Genomic DNA, 17008 nt, shown 5'->3' on the forward strand with positions numbered 1-17008 from the left:
CCATAAAAATTGATAGTAATGGTGGCTAAACAGGAATGACAACAGAATAACACATTTGTAATTAATTTGATTTGTGATGCTGGACTTAAACTAGTCTTCTGTGTTTGTAAATAGAGATAAAAGCAAATGTAGATGCTTCCAGTGTAAAGACAAATCTCTGTTACCCACTAGAAACAGTTTGAATTATTTGCTGGACCAACATACGTTTCCACTAGATGGTGCTCCTAGCGTTAGGAAAAACATAAACGGATTCACCTGCCTCAATGCAAGGAGAGGAACAAGTTGCTTCACGGATTGGTGAACCAAAAGACACGAACTGGCTTCTTGCAGACCCCAACCCACCTTCTCACACCCAAGCTCCAGTGATTGTGCTCTTTTCTCATGTTTCCTGAGAACTCACAATCATAACTTTTTCAATCTCATTTTCGTTTTCCTACAACTTCTCCCAGTAACCGTCAGATCCAGCCTACGCCTCTAGCTATGATCTGGCAGCATGCTTTGGCCAAGCTGTGTCAGTGCCCACCAACCTCAGCTGACAGGCACATGCCCACTGAGCCCATGTTCCAGTTTTCCCACAGAAGAGACTGGCCTTCCTGCCCATGCTTTTCTTCAGCTGCAGAATTTCACACAGCCTGTAAGACACCTCTAAGAAGTCTTCTGCAAAGCAGGCTTGTAAAGAAACACCATCTCAGAGAGCCACTTCAAGAAAATATACATATTGTACAGATTCTTTGCCTGGTTACCCTCATCCTTGCTACACTCCTCCAGTAGTCCAATAAGGTGTTACCTTCTTCTTCATTTTTGATGGGTAAACCCCCAGCATGTGTTTTCCATAAATAATGGTCCATACAGATGCCACCTTTTTCTTTTCCATTCTCAGACATTGTAATGTACACCAAAGTCCAAAAAAAAAAAGCATTAATTTATTTGAATTATTGAGTAACACCTGCTGATTTCTTCCCCTACTCCTTTCCATCTCAGCGGCTCTTTCCTCAGCCAACCTGTTATCAACAACACACATAAGAAGGATATTGAAATACTGGAGACATTTCAGAGATGAGCTGCAAAAGTGATTGAAGCTACTAGGAAAAGTATCTCCCTGTGAGAGATTAGAAGAGTTCAAATCCATCCATTTCAAAAGTGCTTAAGCACCACCAGGTCCCCGTGATGGGAAAATAAAGCAAAGAATTAGTAGGGAACAAAAAGACACAGACATAGTGAAGTCCAACACATTACCTGTGTGCAGCTGAGTCGGTTCATATGCATTTGGGGATACTTCACGTTCACTCAGCTCGTGAAGAACAACTGCAGCCAGTTCCTGGGAACATTGCGCTTGCCAGAATAACACAGAGCAAGCAGGCTTGTCGTACTGAGGTTTTCCGGAAACACTCAAGCCTGGTTAGAGCTGCTGTACAGCTCAAGCTGTGCGATTATCTGAAGGACCGATGGCATAGATTTGTGAGGTGGAAGACACTAAAACAGAACAGACACATCTATATGTAGTCTTACCAAAAAGCCTTTTTGTTTTTTGCAAGAACTGCCTGTCTTTGGCTCAAAACAGCTATCACTGGTTGGGGGAACTGAAAAATGACTGGCAGTATCAGCAAAATTTTCAGCCTAAAGTTCTGCTACTATGGTTCACTAAACTGAGATTTCTCTTGGATGTAAGAGTTTCCTCTGACTTCTGCAAGATCAGTATTTAAATTTGCTGTAACCAGAGCACTGTTGAAAAATCATCGGTGTGACAGTAATACACGCTGCCATCATAAAGGATCAGTACACCATGTTGCAGTGCCTCTGGAAATACCACATACTCATGTGGGCTGCTGGTGGGATTCATGTACCCAGTATACTGAGTTTATTCACAGAAAGAATACTTCTCTGTTGTTTGTCAGATTTCAAGAGAAATCTTTAGTTACATTAAGACTGATTTATCATTCTTCATAAGGAAAGGCAGTTTGTTTTATTTTCTAGGTAGCAAATCCATTTAATAATTACTTTCTTAGAAGAGAGGAATGGATGAACTTGGCCCCAGGCAGACTGACAGTGAAATTTGCACTGACAGACGAGTGAAGAACTCTGAAGTTAAGGCCAACAGATCCATTCAGTCTACTATGGGTGAGCAAGATGTGTAAAAGAATGGGATGGAGGGACAGACAAAAAAGCTAGAAGTTTGAACTGCAGACATCTCTTCTATGAAATACTGCAGCTGATGGGGGCAGCCCACTTTGTCCTACCGCTCCGATGGCAAACACTTGACTCAGTGTTACACTGTGCCTAGTAAAGCAATGTTCTTAAAGGAAGAAATTCACTGCTCAGAACAATGCCAAAAATACAGAAGAGAGAGGTACTGAAGCCGCTGTTGCTACAGTGTGTTTGTGATTGCAGACATGGTAGCCATGCATCTTTCATTACAGCAAATGGTGGAGGTCTTATGCTCAGGGATTTGAGATAATGTTGATTTCTATTCCACAGCAAAAGCCCTTGGGCTCACTCCATTATCTACAAAGCCATCAGGCTCTCTGATATCTCCTTGTCCACCTGATATATTGACTCACCCTGGTCTGAGGAACCTGGGATGAAACTATGATGCAAACTGATGATGCTTTCCTAAACTCAACGGTCCTCTCAAGGGCCAAGCAGCCTGCGCCATGCTCACGGATATATGACTACTAAGACAATGTAAATAGGTTTGCAGCCTCTTCAGCCTTGCTGCAGCTAAGCGGAATTACTAGTTACTCAAAACCCATCAAAGGAGGACAGATAGGCACTACTGCTACAAATCCTTCCATTGCCTCCTTTCAGGAGTTTCCACATGCACATTTAGAATTGAGTTTTTTCTTTCATTGCTGCAGAATCACCCTGCCCCAACTTAAATGGTATTGGGTTAAAAGTGTTGAGATCTAGCTATCTGTCTGAGCTACCAATATGTAAGCACCCTGCCTGTAAATCAAACAGGAACAAAGACGTATATCAAGAAATACCAAGACTTTTGAAAGTCATTGAACTCGGTGCAAGAAAAATCAAGTTATATCCATCCTACCAACAGATTTGTATGTGTAAAAAAATTAGCCTCCAACAAATAAAAGCTAGGAAACAAAAGCTGCACACTCCATGACTTACAACTAAATGTGGTGGAATATAAAAACTAGCTAATAAAATATACTAATAAAATAAATACCTACTGTACAATTTGTCAATATTGCATCTTCATTGCAAAGTAAAATGAAGTTGATCCTTTTGAGGTTCTTTTCTATGAGGATAGAGCACCAAGCAGCAGTCCTGGGTGAAGAAGAGCAACATGCCAGTGTAAGAGATGTTTGGGTGGATTCACAGAAGAACATAAGATATTTCAGGTTAAATGACCCACATCATTTGCAGAGGGCTATAAAACTGCAGATTTTGTATGTGGTCTGTAGCAACAAATTACCTGGAAGTAACATGTTCCTACACAGTAAATAACACAAGAGCAAGAACTGAAAGTATGATGTATGCCTCTGTGCAGTGAATATAGAGAAATTATTATCTATTATATTTAAATAAATATTATGCAGTCACAAAGCTTCTGCTGAACTGAGAGGCTACCAAGCTGTATTTCTTGCAAGTCAGAGAATAAGCCAATGATTAGGGATTTGACATTCATCAGAAGGGAGAGGACTAAGCTAAGAAGGTGTTCCTCACACACTGTGGACTCTGGCATGGTTCATTTTTTGAAAAGTAGTAGCAAAGATTCTCTTCATCATGTCAGACGTCAGAGGGCAGTATGTCAATGGCATAAAAGAATCAAAGTTATGGGAATAATGTTTTGCCACACCTTCTGAAGAATCCCAAAGGTCAGTTAAAAAGGAAAAAGAAATGCTTTACACCATAGCATTACTTCACCTGAAGAACAAGCTGTCTTCTGAGAAATCTCCTTTTACGTCACCATCATTCCCTAATCTTACTAACACTTCACGTGACTACCGCCTCACTGATGCTACAGATAACAGAACTTGAGATTTATTAGGGCAATCAAGCCCTGAATACATTTCAACTTGACTACCTATCACATTTTGCATTTTCTCTCTGATGCTGACTGTGGCCATTGCCAAGACCCTGGCTGCTGGTAGACCTCCTGAGCAGTTCATTAGTTTAACTTCCTAGCCAAAGAGCTAAAGTCCACATTTCTGGAGCAATGACCATTCAAGCAGAACACCACATGACCACCTAAGTTGATCTCTATTCTTCTGCCCCAAATCCCAGACAGTAACTTTGGCATTAATATCTATTTCTATTTAGAAAGACATCAAATCTTTACTAAAAACATCTAGTGATAGGGATATAAGCATCTGAAAGGAAGCCTTTGAATGTTTAGTTATTTCCTTTTCACTCGCCTTTCCCCAAATCCCCTCTTTGGGAATTTAATTTGAATCCATGCGCTTTTAGCTTCTACTAGCAATCACTGAATCTCATTATGATATTGTTTTCTGCAGGGTTAGAGTCATCTACCACTAAGTAATAAATGTAAGTGCATGTAATTATGAATCCTACTGAGTACATTAGACTCCAAATTTCTCACCAGCTCTTTTTTTACAAATTGTGGAGTATTATTTTGTGTTCTGGCTGAAACCTCATTTAAAGGACAGTGTCATTTTTGAAGGGAGGATGTGATACCAGCAATCTCACTCACATAGCGAGCAAAGGACTGCTGAGGCTGACGCACACTCAATCAAAACAGGAGAGCTGTGTAATTGCAGGCTTATGACACGAGTGGGAAACTGTGTGTTGGCACGAAGAGAATGCTAGGCTGATGATCCCCTTGCTCTATTAATAAATTCATTATCTCTGAATAATGTTGCCCTTTTCTCCCTTTCACTGTGATGTTATCTGGAGAACTACAGCACATGCACTAAAGAATACAGACAAGGCAGCTCCACTAAGAGCCTGCAACTGCCATTCAGGTGTTCAACTACTGCTGCTTCTCGGGCACAGCATGTGAGTAGCTCAGTACTGCTAGCAGCACACAGGGGCAATAATCTCCGCTGCTCCCTTGGCAAATCCTCTGCTAGCTGACCTGTGGTAACTGCTGGTTGTGGGTGGAGCTGTGCAAAGTCACACAGATGAGCTTACACCTCATGTAAGACTTTTTTTTTAACAGGGGTTGTTGAACAGGACCAAGGAATCTGTATGACTATTCTTCTCTGCCACTGAGTAGATTTCCTGAAATCTATCCACCCTTGTCAAAGCTTTGGGAAAGCAATCTAATCCAGACAGCAATAGCACACTATGAATGAAGAGTCACTAGCAGGGAGTTTCTGCTTACTAGTAGTTGCATCCCTAGTACCATCTTTTTTCACCTTCCGCAGCTGACACTAAAAAAATCAATTATCTTTTGACAAGAGCTAATAAAAAAGTATTTAAAAGATTACAAGACTAGTATAGAAAAGGCCTACGCAATTTATAACCTAATCCTTCCAGGTAATTATTACCAGCTGACAGGGTTTCACATTAAATTACTGCATTTAGTTTCGCCATCCTTGTTGTTTGACATCATGGCTCACTATTGTAATACATTTCCATTGAAATGTTATTAACACAAAATGTTGTATTCTAAGAATTGGCTTTTTGTTGGTTATCAGATCTTGAATTTAAGAAAACCTGTAGAAAAGTTAGGTACAGTCAGTAATATTAATTAACCACTCCAGCACCTAGAAATTAGTGTCAGGAATAGCTAAATGATACTCAGCTTACACAAGAGCCTATCTAAATTTAACTGCTGTATCATGTTAATGAGAGATAAAATGCCCTGCGTCCACAAACAGATGGTGTTAGCCCACATTAATAAACTCACTGGAGAACTTAATATGCTTAGATTTAGATGGGTTATTCCACTGGATGACACAGTCGATGACGCATCCCGAAGCAATGTATCTGTATTTGGCAGTTCTTTATTGTCTTACTCGGTTCTAGTGGCTATGCCGTCTGCTCTCTCTGCATCCTGTCCTGCCTCTGGGTTATCCTGACTGGCAGATACACAGGTGCATCTCTTTGTGGTTCTTATTTGTGGAAGCCAAATGCAATCAGAATAAACCACTTACTGTTGCACAGCTATATTTTGTGTTTTCACATGATCCCTGGATTTTACTGACCCCAGGGAAGACCTATGCATCTACCAACGCATGTACACACACAGGCCCACTTGCACGCGCGCGCACACACACTTTATCTCCCTCTTCCCCTGGAAGAGTGGGGAGGGGAATACAGGCAAGAAAGATCTGGCTGCCTGATTCTGCCTTGCCCTGTCTCATTTGAGGGCTGCAGCTGCCAGGGAGCTGGCATGGGCAGTGGCATGAGCTGGGCATAAATCCACTGGCACCACTGTGAGTCCCACATGGTCTCTTTTTCACCACAGGCTGTGATTTTGCCTCCCTATAATCTGCCTCCCAAGGCAACAGATTGAATCTGGACATTCTTGCCCAGGGATCTTTTGGCAGCTCATCCTATTTGCACTTCCAAAAGCCTAAAATGTTTGTATGTTATGTTTTGCATATTTAACCAGTGTTACTAGCTTACAGTAAATAAATATTTTAAACATTAAATACTAGACTTTACTCATTAAATGAAGCATTCCATGTGATTGGAAAGTGGTGTTGGATATGATTGGGTCATGACATAAGTTTCATAAAGGCTGCTTCTAGTGAATTAATTTATATGAATTTGTTTCACCTTATCAGCAATCTCCATTATTATTTTGTTATATGAATAATGCACAAAGCTTCCTAAAATAAATCTTGTGGGTACTGCTTTACTCATCCTCTGAATAATGTTAATTTAATGCTCTTTAAATAAAGGTTGCCTAACACAAAAGCTCTGTAAATACATACAGTAACTTAGAAATGAGAAATCATAGGAAGCCAGTGGAAGAGAATGTGCAAACTGAAAGTTCAAATGTGTTGGAATTCAATGGGTATTTTCATAAGATATTGTAATATTTGCACAAAGATACAAGTGTGGTGACTGCAGAGAGCTCAAGATGTTCTTATCTGCTTTATATAATGTGTTCTGGAGATGGAAAATGTTGTCTTAGTAGTTAGCATTCCAACTTGCAGAAATTACCATGACAGTCATATGGAGCCTTAGTTGTTGTGTACCTGGGCACAGGCTTTAAACAGAGGCAGAGAAAAAATAGCTTCTTTTGAGCATGTACATTGGTAGAATTAGACAAGAATGCATATTCTACTTGCAAACCACAGATATACCAGAAAAGTTACAGAAAAGAATTCAAGGATTTCATTCCCTACCTTCCAATTACCTTACTCCAGGGAGAGACTGCTTCATTTCCTTAGGATTGCTCTTTTCTGTTGGGACTAGAAACATAAAGTATTTTTAGCTAAGACATTCAGAGAAAGAAGAGGAAGAATGTGTATGAAGATGAAAAAGAAATGAACATAGATATAGAGGGCTACAAGCATAGTAAAGCACTGAAAACATTTGCTATTTTAATTTGTACCAAGTCCCCTTTATCTGTGCACTCTTTTCATCTTCATACACCTTGTGTGTGTGGCCATTTACCAGGATGTGTTTTTTCAAGTAAGAACTGAGAGGAGTTTAGTCTAAATCTGAACCATGGCTGAGAACCAATACATTTAAAGGTCGGTGAGATATCACCAGACCCACCATGGCCATTTTCTTCTGCATTTCAGTATAAGAACAATAAGGGAGAAATAAAATGCACAAAATAAATTGGGATACTCTTGATCAAGCAATCAAGTGTGAGGCACATCTCAAATCCCAGAATAATTTTTTCCACAGACTTGAATCAGCCTTCGAAAGAATTGAGCAAGGCTCCAGTTGCCCAAAATTTCTTTTCATCTACTGGAGAAAGACAGAATCAACACACACTGCTCTTTAAGTTCACTCACTCTCATGATGTTATTCCCACCAGTGTGCAGGGTTTGTGCAACAAGAGTGGACACTTCAGCACCTGGCAAAGTGTCTATGACACCTAGCACATATGCCTCCTCCTACTCCAGTACTGAGAGGCCATTGTCAGGTGGGAACTGGTGAGTTTGTTCACAATCACTGAAGCCAAGCTCACTGAGTTGATTACAACATCAGTAATGCTCAGGTGAAAAGTATATATTAAGTAAAAAATTATTTTTTGAATTCCCTGAATTACGTCTCCTAATAATTCCTGAATGAGACAGCTCTTATCCTGATTTTGGTTGCTTTTTATCACAAGGGGCTTTTATTTATTCAATATAGCACATCCAAGATAATACAGCACTATCAAAAGAAGAAACTGCTGTTATTCCCACAGACCTGCCACTAACTCCAGCCATTACTCTCCTGATTCAAGAAAGCCATATGGGTGCTGCATTTCCTCACAAACCAGAAGAAAAATGTGAGCACATTTTCATTGCAAAATCTGTACACTGCTAGTAATTCAAGAAGAACTTATTTGTTTTTTCTCTTCATAGAATACATTTTTTTTCCAAGTAATTTTAAAACCTTTCCTGGTTTAAACACTGAATAGATTTGCAATGGGAGTCACAAGGGAAAAAAATAAGAAAGAAGGGGAAAAAATCAGGAAAATCCCCTATGGAACTAATGAAATCAACTGTAAGAAACTCGGTTTAAGGGTGGAGGTATACCTGAATTGTGTTTGAATAGGTATCAGCTGATTTTACCAAATGACCATCAAAGTCAAGCACCATCATAAAAATCAAAGCAAGGACGTTTCCTAGGGAGGAAAATATATTTTTTTAAATAAAGTTCACTGATGTGGCATAATATTTGCTTTTTATGAACATTTATTTGATTTATTTCAGAGAAAACCACTTCAGTTTAACTGTTAAATATTGAATAATACTTTTCTTACTTCAAGGCTCAGAGAAGCGTATATCTTAATTAATATTTGTAAGCCTTTTGTACATAAGTCCTTTTATTTGTACAGCTCCCTATGAATCATATAAATGAATGACAGAAAGAACCAATTAGAGATCTTGCTCACCAGAGTAGAATGGCACTTATATGTTTGTGCAGTCTCATTTTAATGGTTTCAGGTTCCACAGCTTCCCTGAGGAGATTATTTGAGAGCTTACTGCAATTTATTCTCATGATAGTCAGCTTCAACATTTCCTTTTCCAATTGTATCATAATACACTTACATCCAACATAATGTATCACACATTTTCTTCTCTTGTGAAGCAAGGTAGTTTCCATAAATCCTGCAACAAATTCGTCTTGCATCCTTGTAAGTCCTTATTAGATGAGCCATGTAGCATACACCAGCCTTGACAGCAGTGCCTTAGTTAAGGCATTTTTGTGATTTGTACAAAAAAGCAGCAATCAAACCCCAATACTATAGTCGTACTTTATCCAATCTCCAAATTAATTCACTAAAAATCCCAGGATACTTATTTTTAAATAAGTATATTACATTATATATCGTAAGTATAAAATACTGCCCTTTTTTATATGCTCCTGCAGAGTCTTACCGCCAGGAGCAAGTTTCACAATATGTCTCTGAAAGGATCCAAATAAACTTTGCACTTCACTGCACAGAAAGGAGTAGCATTGTGTAAGCACGGCTTATTCTGTGCTGCCATTTGGGCCAGTCCCTTCACCCCCCTGTTTATCATATGCCAAACTGGTTTGCTTGCAGACTCCCAGTCTGCCTTTCCCATTCAAGCCCTGCCACAGGGTTGCTCCTGTTTCAGGGCTCACTCTCAGCCTCTCTACTGGGCGAATTTTCTTTCACAAGAAAGATGGCTTAGATCCACCATTTTACATTTTTACAATTCCAAATTAAGAGGACTACAGAGACGCGGAAATATGTCATTGCAAATTTAAGAAAGCTACGCTGGACATTTTAACTTATTCATCTTAAGTTATACTGAACACAGCAGAATTTCAAACAAAATAAATGAGAATCGAAATCCAACAAAGCACCTGTTAACCTCCTAATATTTCACGTGTGTTCATATAGACTCTGAAACAACCCAAAATATGGTCATCGAATTATAGTTCATGGTACAGACATGGCAATTAGAAAAGAATAGGCTAAACCCATGAAAGCAGTAATAAAAACTAGAATGCTGCTTGTACACCCAGTAATACAGAACAGGTGCTCTAAGAGCAAAGGCTAAAGAGCTAAAGTAACAGGCAGGCAACACATCACTAGATTTTGCAGTTGTGGAAGATGTTACAAATACCAAAAACTCCGATGCAACCAATAAGAATATTAGATCATTTTTGGAAGCTGGCTTCCAAAAGTAGTAAAAAGTAAAGTAAAAAAGTAGTTAAAAGTAAGTAAACACAGCTAGCAGAATTAAAGAAGCCTGCTTGCATCTCACAACTGAGCCTGTTCCAAAACCCTCACTGCATCGTGTCTTACGCCTGCCGGGTGGGGAATAAGTGCATGCGCTGGAGCCCTTCAACACTACCACTGACCTGACAGGATGGTTTCGACTGGTCGGCAAGCCAGACAGATTCCTGTGGAGAGCTGCAAAAAACCCCTCCCTGGCCACACAGTGTGTGGGCCCTGTTAGAGGGAGTCTTTGCTTCATTCTTCAAGAAATCTGTCATTTATTATTGAAATCGTCCCCGTACGGCTGATCTAATCACTGGCTTGAAGTCACTGGAGAGGGAGCAAAGGAAAGGACAGCCAAATAGTTTGGAATGCAGCTAAAATACTTTAGAGAGTTTAAGGTTAAAAGGGATCTCTGGATCACATACTCTGACCTTGGGCCAGTACATCTTATCACTAGTCCTGAACTGAACCAAGGAGCTTGTTTATGATTAAAACCGTTACCATTATATTATCTCAGCTTCCAAACACTGATCCTTATAGACCGTTTTGAAAAGCTTTAGCATGCGATACATTTTCTTTGTGAAGGTATTTGAACACTGCAGTAAGCCAGTTCCTGCAGATCTTTTTTACAAAATAAATGGACTTAGCTTTTTAAATGTATTTTCGTAAGAGATTTCCTCCAGTTCTGTAATATTTTGGAGGGGTCTTTGCACTGCCTGATCTCTAACGTCAGATGTACGCACCTTGTTCTAGTATCAGTCTCATTAATAGACACAGTAATTGATTTCTGTGCACTAATCCTGGTAGTACATCCAACAGTCATACTGGACACATTGCACTGGGACCTTATCTGTGATAAATTGCTTCAAATTGGTTTTAGATGATCTTTTCCAAGACACAAGCTCTTGTTCCAGAGGCATGGCTTGTATTCATGGAAAATACATACACAATGGCTGTAAAAACCTGATTGAAAGTGCTAATTTTTCTCAGCAGTCCAGATGACATTACAGTTGCTCTCACAGTAGTTTACCAGGTTACCATTTAGCACATCCATGGATTTTATTGATGGCGACTTCATTTGGAATCTTTGGGAAACTCTTGAAAGATGATGAGCCTGCAGAACCTTGCAAACCCCGGTATCATTAAGATCAACCTCTGAAAAAGTTTTTGATCCTTTAAAAGTCAAAATCTATTTTTCTGTTTAAGATATCAGCCATTTAACAGCATCAGCCAAAGGAAATATGTACGGTATTAACCAGAGGACTCAGAGACCATTTTGCAATTCTAATCCTCGTGATAAGGAACTGTACAGTAATTATTGTTTTGCAGTTACTTTTATCAATTTACCTTTAAATCTCACTCAATAAGATTAGCAGAATTGTTTGATTGACATTAAGGCTATCTTCCATATTTCTTTATCTAACAGTTTACATACCTTTTGTACTGTTTTGCCTGTGGCTGATGTTAAACAGTAGAGAACTGTACAGGTCATTCTGCTTGATCTTTCAAAAACGGGCAGAACAAAATGGCTATTTTGTCTGTCAAGAACTTCTTTTATATTTAAAGATTTGTTAAACCCCAAACTTAGATGCTTCCTTAGCCAACTCTGTTAAGATCCCAGGGTGCAAATTAGCTAGACTCTTCATTAAAAAAAAAAAAAGCCAAGGTTTGCTCGGAACAGATTTACCCATAGATCGACAAACATCTTGACATGTGATGTGAGGACAACATCTTCCTTCTTCCAGGTATAGCAGGGATGTCTATTCACTATTATAGATCTAAGAACCACAGAGAGATTCCCTTCATCTCTCGTTTTTCAGGTTTTTTAGATATTCCCCATGCTCAGTCATTCCCCCGCTTTGAGGTCCAAGTGAGGTGCCAGCCCCAAATCGAGCAGGTCCCTGGTGGCCGCCCTGGCCGCTGGTGGTGACCTCTCAGCCATTCCCTGATCCCCCCCTCCTCCCTGCTCCTATTAGTGACACCCTACCCTAGCGCAACCATGGAGGTCCGTGCGTGTGGACGGGTAGATAGGTGGAGGGAGGGATAGACAGAGGGATTGGTAGAGGGAGGGAGGAACGGATGGGTGGGTGAGTAGACAGGTAGATGGGTGGAGGGACGGATGAATGGACGGATAGGAGGGAGGGGTGAGTGGGTGGAGGGAGGGATGGGCGGATGAGTGGAGGGAGGGATGGGGGAGGGAAGGATGAATGGAGAAATGGATGGGTGGGTGGACAGGTAGATAGGTGGAGGGAGGGAGGGATAGAGGGATAGAGGGATGGGTGGAGGAAGGGATGGGTGGGTGGAGGGAGGGAGGGATGGGTGAGTGGATGGAGGGGAGGAGGAAAGGAGGGAGGGATGAATGGAGGGATGGAAAAATAGATGGGCCAGTGAGTAGGTAGATGGGTAGAGGGAGGGAGGGAGGGAGGGAAGGAGGGATGGATGGAGGGGTGGGTGGATGGAGGGAAGGAAGGATGAATGGAGGAATGGGTGGATGGGTGAGTGGGTGGATGGACCGGTAGATGGATGGATGGATGGATGGAGAGAGGGATAGAGGGATGGGTGGATGGAAGGAGGGATGGGGAGGAAGGAATAGATGGGTGAAGGGAGGGAGGAATAGTTAGGTGAGTGGGTGGGTGGGTGGGTGGGTGGACGGGTAGATGGGTGGAGGAAGGGATGGAGGGACGGATAGATGGGTGGGTGGTTAAAGGGAGGGAAGGATGAATGCGGGAAAGGATGGCTGGGTGGACAGGTAGATGGGTGGAGGAAGGGATGGGTGGATGGAGAGAGGCATGGGTGGGTGAATGGAGGGAGGAATGGAGGAAGGGATGGAGGAAGGGATGGAGGGAGGGATGAATGGAGGAATGAATGGGGGGATGGAGGGATGGATGTAGAGTTGGAGGAATGGATGGAGGAATAAACGGGGTGGGGGGGGTGGACGAGTAGATGGGTGGTGGACTGGCTGCAGGGGTGGCTGCAGGGCTGGACGTGCGCCCCCACCCCTCCCCGCAGCGGAGCGGCTGTAGCCGGCGCGCAGGGCGCAGGCGCGGCGGCGAGGAGGGCGGGGGCCGCCTTTTAGCGGCTCCGGAGCGCCGTGTCCGCCCGTGCCCGCGCGCCGCCGCCGCTCGGGGCAGTAGCGGTTCCTCCCGGCGAGGCGGGCAGCGCGCGGTCCTGCCCCGCGATGAGGCTGAGTGGCCGCGGCCGGGGATGCTGCGCGCCCGGCAGCCGGGAGCCGCCCCCGCGGAGCCCCTTCGTGCACCAGCTGCGCTTCAGCCCCCTGGAGAAAGCCAAGGTAGGGGCGCCCAGGGCCCGGCGCTCCCGCCTCCTCCTCAAGGGCCGCGTCCTGCGCCGGGCGGGGGCTTTGGGAGCCGCCGGGGGGGGGCGGTGCGAGAGCCGGCGGGGGCCGTGTTGGGGAGGCGGGGGGGCGGGGGCGAGGAGTGCTCTGAGAAGGGGGGGAAATGCAGGGGCTGGGGGCGGTGGGTGCCCCTCCCGGGGAAGGGGGGTGTAGAGGGCCGTGGGTGCTGCCCCCCGGGGAGGAGAGGGCGGTGCAGGGGGCGGTGGGTGCTGTGCCCGGGCGGGGGTGCGGAGCCGCATCCTGGGGGAGCTGGAGGCGATAGGCGTCCCGGGGAGGGAGTGCAGGGGGCGGTGGGTGCCCCGGAAGGGCGGCTGGGGGCTGCGGGACCCGGGGTGGGGGGCTGGGGGCGGTAGGTGCCGTGCCCGGGGGGCGCAGAGGGCGTGGTACTGCACACGGGGTGCGCTGGGGGTAGTAGGGGGCTGAGGGTGGTGGATGCCGTGCACAGGGCAGGCGGTGGATGCCCTGCCCGGGGGGGCTTAGAGGGGAGAGGTTGTGTCCCGGGGGGCTGGTGTGGGCGCAGTGATGCGGGTGGCGGGCAGGGGTCTGGGGGCAGTGGGTGCTGTGCTCCGGGGAGGCTGGGGGGCCGGTGCCGCGTCCTGGGTGGGCTGGGGGCTATAGGTGCCCTGGGGGGGGGGCTGGGGGTGATGGGTGCTGTGCTCCAGAATGGGGGCTGGGGGGCACCCGTCAAGCCACAGGTTGTGGGACAAAAGGCCACCGTGGGCATGTTCCTCAGCTGCCCCATGACACTTTCTTGAGCAAAAAAAGCCAAGCAAACTATTTTTTTTAAAAAAAGTATTGTTTTATGATCTCCCCGGGATTAAAACCCCCCAGCGTTCTTGTGGAGGTGCTCTTTTCCAGTGCCAAGTTACGGGGTGCCTGGGCCGAGGCATCTGGTCTGTCTGAAGTTTGGCCCCTGGGTGAATAATCCCTGTGGCATAATTTACACATTGAACAGGTAGCACGAGTTGACAAACATTGGTATTAAAATGCAGATTTGCAGTTGCTTGGCTTTATGGTTATTTTTCCCTCTGTGCCACTGCCTCGCTTACCTCGCAGGGTGAGCAGGAGGTGGTTGGGTATTCAGAGTGCACAGCCCTTGTCTTAGGCGTTCCGTAAGCTCTGGGTCACTTGCAGGATGAGGAAGTACTCTTAAAGGCTTACCTAAGAAAGGGTTGGCCATTTCTGTTACTTGCATCACTGGAATACCTCAGTTCTTTAAAGTTGTTGTTTTGGGGGCCTAACAGCTTAACAAGAAAATTAAGATCTGCTAATATTGAACCTCTCGGATCAAGGTGCATTAGATCTAACCTTAATTTCATTTACATTCTGAGTGAAGCTTATGGTTACATTGCCCTGTTGCTGTCTAGATACTTAATACAAGGCATGTATGGCCTGATTTACAGAATATCGGAATGTGCTTCATGTTAAGTATCAGGCAGCCAACGAATTCATAGTAGACTCCAGCAGAAAAGGTTTTCACTTTTTTTACCAAATATCTCAGAGTGATGCAGTTAAATCCTGAATTCAGTGGTTACTGGTAAATTTTTGTTCAAATAGGAAAAAGGAGAAAAGGTTTGTATCATTCACCTCATTCAGTCTGTACCTACAGCTTCCTCAATAAATCATACTTTTAATGATTTCTTTCCCATGTAACCCAGCTTTATTCGTGAAGTCAAGTTTCTGATGTAATTAATGAGATAGAAGTCTTTTAGGGAGGAGAGAGAAGCAAAGGTGAAAGCATGTGTTCATCTGGACTAGGATTGTATCTAATTATAAGAACAACAAGATTTTATTTTGCACTGTTAATGTATCTTAATGTCACTTTCTACTTGGTTATTTATAAGGAATTTTTAAAATACTCTTGGGGGGGCAGAGTACCAGTTTCACAGTTTTTGCAGTACTGAGTCTCTTATGAGCTACTGGTAGTGCTAATTTGTTGTTAGACCTAACAGACCTTCAGCCGCTTTGCTGGCGAAGTGACTGGTCGTAGAACGTACCTGCCTTCTGTAGGGTTTGCCTTGTACATCTGTATGAGACACAAGCTTCGCTACTGGGTTTCAGTGATTTGTTATTTTCAATTAAAACTGCAAGATGTGTTTGAAGCTCTGTAGTTCTTTCCAGCATGCAGACCAAAGGAATAGCCTTATCTGAGTGCAGCGCAATCTTGCTTTTCAAGTGAATGATCTTTTATTGATGTATTGCAGCACAATTCTTGAACCCTGACTTTCTTGCGGTCTTAGTTTTGCGGTTTTGTGTGAGGAAAAAGTTGACATACAGAGCTGTGATAGATTTTCTTCTTTGCCTTAATCATGCTCTCCTAACCTCTTTGCTGATTAAAAGAAAAGTTGTGCTTGAGGGTGGAGGCTGCTAAAGAAGAGCTATGGAACTGTTCCAGTTATGGGAAATGCTGCTCTCTCAGAAAGGAGACTTCTTGAATGGGATGGCTGCTTTATAGTCAATCATAGCAGCTTGCGTTCTCTTCCATGCAGTCTTGGCCTCTTACTGAGGTTTCTGTATGAAGTATCACAGCTGAACTCACTTCCTGTTCAGCTGCAGGCGCCTATTGTGTCACAGGCTTTTCTGTCTGCCCTGTGAATCTAATGGGCGAGTTCTGCAAAGCCTATTGAGGAAGGTTAGGAATGTGTGGTTAGGGGGTGGGTGAAGAAGTTGATGAGCACAGGGGACTTGGGGGACAAGACTGCTTTCAGTTTTTTAACATAAGTATAAGCTCTTGATGCTGGTTACCTCTGCAGAACAGGCAGGAACATTACTGGGGCTGTCACAAAGTGTTCATACCTTTGTTTCCCTGCCACTTAAAACCAATATGATGCCATTTTCTTTGCTTCCAGTGTTTCTGGCCCTGTTATTGCATCACTGCTGGTGTTCCTTTGGTGCCTTGGTGAGCTTTTTTGGCTCATTAAACCAGCAGATTATTGTGTTCTTCTGTATTCTGATAATTTTCTCTTGCTGATATTGCTTTTCTTCACCCTGATGGGCTGTATTGGCTCATTGCAAGCTCAGATAAGTGCTAGAGCTGACTCAAGGGGAGAATTGATGAGAGAGTGAGCAGAACCACCCTCTTTAGCAGCAATGATCTGTTAGACTGGCTTGGTTGCACATGAAAATTTCTACTCCTTTATTTAATCTCCATGATTGTGCCAATTGGGGAACTCACAGAGTGGGAAAGCAGAGTAGTAAGACTGCTGTTCGGTATGTGACTGTTGCTTTGTAATAAGTCATAAAAGTGTTGTGAATAAACTGGGTTTTAATAATGTATCTCATTGTATCATTAATTTCAAAGATGCACTTTTCCAGCTTCTCTGTGCACCAGAGGTACGATACTGACTTTCAAGAGACATACA

The 17008-nt window shown here is 43.5% G+C and overlaps 1 protein-coding gene and 1 long non-coding RNA gene across 4 annotated transcripts in view; one reads left to right on the forward strand and one right to left on the reverse strand.

The window, feature by feature from the left end:
• Positions 1 to 10534, reverse strand: part of LOC128851522 (uncharacterized) — a 32779-nt gene extending 22245 nt beyond the window's left edge. The window contains exons 1-5 of the long non-coding RNA XR_008448890.1: positions 10435 to 10534; positions 8634 to 8722; positions 7281 to 7346; positions 3186 to 3282; positions 1237 to 1473 (exon numbers count right to left, since the gene is read on the reverse strand). This is a non-coding gene — a long non-coding RNA (uncharacterized LOC128851522). The remainder of the gene's footprint in view (positions 1 to 1236; positions 1474 to 3185; positions 3283 to 7280; positions 7347 to 8633; positions 8723 to 10434) is intronic.
• Positions 10535 to 13323: 2789 nt separating this feature from the next.
• LPCAT1 (lysophosphatidylcholine acyltransferase 1) overlaps positions 13324 to 17008 on the forward strand; it is a 66289-nt gene continuing 62604 nt past the window's right edge. Inside the window, exon 1 of one of the 3 annotated variants that reach the window (XM_054058651.1) lies at positions 13324 to 13583. In XM_054058651.1, the coding sequence (XP_053914626.1) occupies positions 13473 to 13583 (111 nt within the window). In that variant the 5' untranslated portion in view covers positions 13324 to 13472. The remainder of the gene's footprint in view (positions 13584 to 17008) is intronic. The other 2 variants (XM_054058650.1, XM_054058649.1) reach the window with 2 other exon arrangements.

Source organism: Cuculus canorus, chromosome 2, assembly GCF_017976375.1.
Source record: "Cuculus canorus isolate bCucCan1 chromosome 2, bCucCan1.pri, whole genome shotgun sequence".
In the NCBI taxonomy this organism is placed as follows: Eukaryota; Metazoa; Chordata; class Aves; order Cuculiformes; family Cuculidae; genus Cuculus; species Cuculus canorus.